At 31.4% G+C, this 2965-nt stretch overlaps 1 protein-coding gene across 1 annotated transcript; it reads left to right on the top strand.

Annotated features, from left to right (window-relative positions):
• The first annotated feature begins 457 nt into the window (after positions 1 to 457).
• On the top strand, positions 458 to 2585 carry LOC123885784 (myb-related protein 308-like). The gene is made up of 2 exons (XM_045935104.1): positions 458 to 711; positions 1778 to 2585. Exons 1-2 carry the CDS (start codon positions 579 to 581, stop codon positions 2563 to 2565), a joined length of 921 nt encoding a protein of 306 aa, XP_045791060.1. The 5' UTR covers positions 458 to 578; the 3' UTR covers positions 2566 to 2585.
• The last annotated feature ends 380 nt before the right edge of the window (positions 2586 to 2965 follow it).

The following is a 2965-nucleotide window of genomic DNA, read 5'->3' as shown; positions in this document are numbered from 1 at the left end:
ACAAATTGTTCAAAGGCTCGACAATCTCTTTAAATCACATGTTGGACAAGATCAAGACTTTTTCCTATAGATGGTTAAAGACGACGAGTAGTACTTTAGCTTTAAATTGATATCATGGTCTAGTCATATGCTTTGTTTTAAGACTGCCTTGTATAATTTTTTTATGGATTTTGTTTTAAGACTCCCTTGTAATATTTCTTAATCTCGCTTGTCACGTCTTGTGCTAAGGAGATCTTTTAGTTTATATATATTATTTTTACTTGATAAAAAAAATTATTTAATAAATATTTAAGCAGGAGATGTATGTGATGAAAAGATAATAATATAGCAGCCCACCGCTGTCTGATGGCGTAATTTTGTATTTTTCCTAAGCCATCAAATATTAAATTAAATAGTAATTACAAAAAAGGGGCTGCTCGACTACTATATAAATGGGGATAAAGTGTTGGGATATTTAGGTACTCTGCTTCTTAATTAACTAAAGAGAGATAGAGAGATACCTTTTAGTTTTAGCTTAATTTTTCTTCCATTTTATAAGTGAGAGTGTGCAAACACTAAACAAAATCTAGCTATAAATAATGGGAAGAGCACCTTGTTGTGCCAAAGTTGGATTGCACAAGGGTCCATGGACTACTAAAGAAGATGCATTGCTTACAAAATATGTTCAAGCTCATGGTGAAGGCCAATGGAAATCACTTCCAAAAAAAGCTGGTAAGAGTTTTATCCCATATTTCTCTTTCATCAATAATTTGTGTTTAACATAAATCATGATTTTCTCAAATTAATCTCACCAGGAGGGTTCTCTAAAACCAGAGCCTCTAAATTATCTAAAAAAAAAATGCTAAAGCTTATTAGTTTTTGGCTAAATTGCAGTTTTGGCCCCTCACGTTTCATAATTGTGCGATTTTGGCCCCCCACATTTCAAATGTGCGATTTTGGCCCCCCACGTTTCATAATTGTGCGATTTTGGCCCCCCACGTTGATTATTTTGACCAAAAAATTGATGACATGGAATATTTTTTACACGTGTCTTAATTGTATTGGCCAACCAAAATTTATTATTTATTTTTTTTTTTTAAAAAAAAGGATAGGTTTCAAGAATTGATTATGCTATATTGGTTTCACGTGACCTATCTTTTTTTTTTTAAAAAAATAATAATAAATTTTGGTTGGCCAATACAATTAAGACACGTGTAATAAATATTCCATGTCATCAATTTTTTGGTCAAAATAGTCAACGGGGACCAAAAAATGCAAAAGGGGGCAAACGTGGGGGACCAAAATCGCACATTTGAAATGTGGGGGCCAAAATCGCACAATTATGAAATGTGGGGGGCCAAAATCGCACATTTGAAACGTGGGGGGCCAAAATCGCACAATTATGAAACGTGGGGGCCAAAACTGCAATTTAGCCTTAGTTTTTTTGTGCTTCTTTTTGATGATTTATTCGGAACTTACATACCTAAAAATGCTCGTTTGATTTCATAATTTTTTTGTTCTTCTTTGGGTTATACCAAAAAATAAAAAATTTGACGTCTTTGATATTTGGATATAAAAAGAAAAATAAATTTTATTTTTTTTCGTTTTTAATTTCTATCGGTGATTCAATAAACTATTAAACTTCACCGATTGAAAATTGACGGTGTTTTTTTATACTCTAAAAATTTATTCGGCGGTGTTGATTTTTTAATTTTTTACTAAATATTAGTATGTTTTTTTATCAATTTAGTATAGGTAGAAAATATTAAATAATAATTATGTGCTTGATCTAATGCAGGACTTCTCAGATGTGGGAAAAGTTGTAGACTTAGATGGATGAATTATCTTAGGCCGGATATAAAAAGAGGTAACATAACTCCGGATGAAGATGATCTTATAATAAGATTACATTCACTTCTTGGAAATAGATGGTCACTTATAGCAGGAAGATTACCGGGAAGAACGGACAATGAAATAAAGAATTACTGGAACACACATCTTCTTAAAAAGATGCAAAGAAATCAACAAACATGTGATGTTTTATCAGATCATGATGATGAACAACAACAACAACAATCCAAGAAAAAGAAGAGGAACAACACAAACAACAAGAGGAAAAAGAAAAATGAGAAGAAAAAAGGTGGTAAGAATGATAATAATGAAGAGGAAGAGAAAATTAAAGTTTATTTACCAAAACCCATTAGGATAAAGGCTTTAAATTTACCAAGAACAGATAGTGGTAATTCATTTACTTTTGAATCAAATTCATCATTTGGTAGCCAAGAAAAAGAAAGAACAGAACAACAAGTGAGAAATGACAATGTTGTTTGTGAGCTGGTTGGTGAGATGGGTGAAAATGACGGTTTTGGATTCTCACGTGATGACTATGACTTAGTCAACGATTACACATTAGAAAATGGACACGAATCATATTTTGACACGTGTGATGGTGGTGATCATGGAACATTAGAAAGACTCTATGATGAATACTTGCAAATTTTGAACATGGAAGATTGCAATTACCCGTTTGATTCTTCTTTTGCTCAATCTTTCTTTGATACAAACAATGATATTATTAATATTTAAATATATTTCGACATTGTCAATCATGTTATTTACTATTATTATCGTCTTGGTTCCGTCACGATGATTTTTTTTTTTTTAAGCAAAAGTCACGATGATTGTATATATGATTATGTAATAATATTGGCAATACAAGGGCATGTGATCGAGTAGAGATCTTTATCTTGATATCAATCTTGTTAAGATTCCATTGGAGGAGTACTATTTAACTAAACTTTTCTATTTGAATAATTAAGAGATCATTGAACAGAATAAAATATTATATAGTCCATCATGTATCTTTTTTACTTGAGCGTACAATTCGTAAGATTCCTCAAGTTGATTTTGAACCAAATAATTACCCCAATGCCTCCTTCTTAGGAGTTGATTTTTAACCTATGCTCTTAAAATATATGTTAACATT

Source organism: Trifolium pratense, linkage group LG5 (genome assembly GCF_020283565.1).
Source record: "Trifolium pratense cultivar HEN17-A07 linkage group LG5, ARS_RC_1.1, whole genome shotgun sequence".
Lineage (NCBI taxonomy): Eukaryota > Viridiplantae > Streptophyta > Magnoliopsida > Fabales > Fabaceae > Trifolium > Trifolium pratense.
The sequence above is the reverse complement of the archived record's forward strand: the minus strand, read 5'-3'. Positions and strand labels throughout refer to the sequence as shown.

Excerpts from the sequence above, each read along its gene's own strand:
- LOC123885784 (XM_045935104.1), top strand. The coding sequence starts at position 579 with ATGGGAAGAGCACCTTGTTGTGCCAAAGTTGGATTGCACAAGGGTCCA. Across the intron at positions 712-1,777 it reads ATCACTTCCAAAAAAAGCTG|GACTTCTCAGATGTGGGAAA; the intron begins GTAAGAGTTTTA and ends GATCTAATGCAG.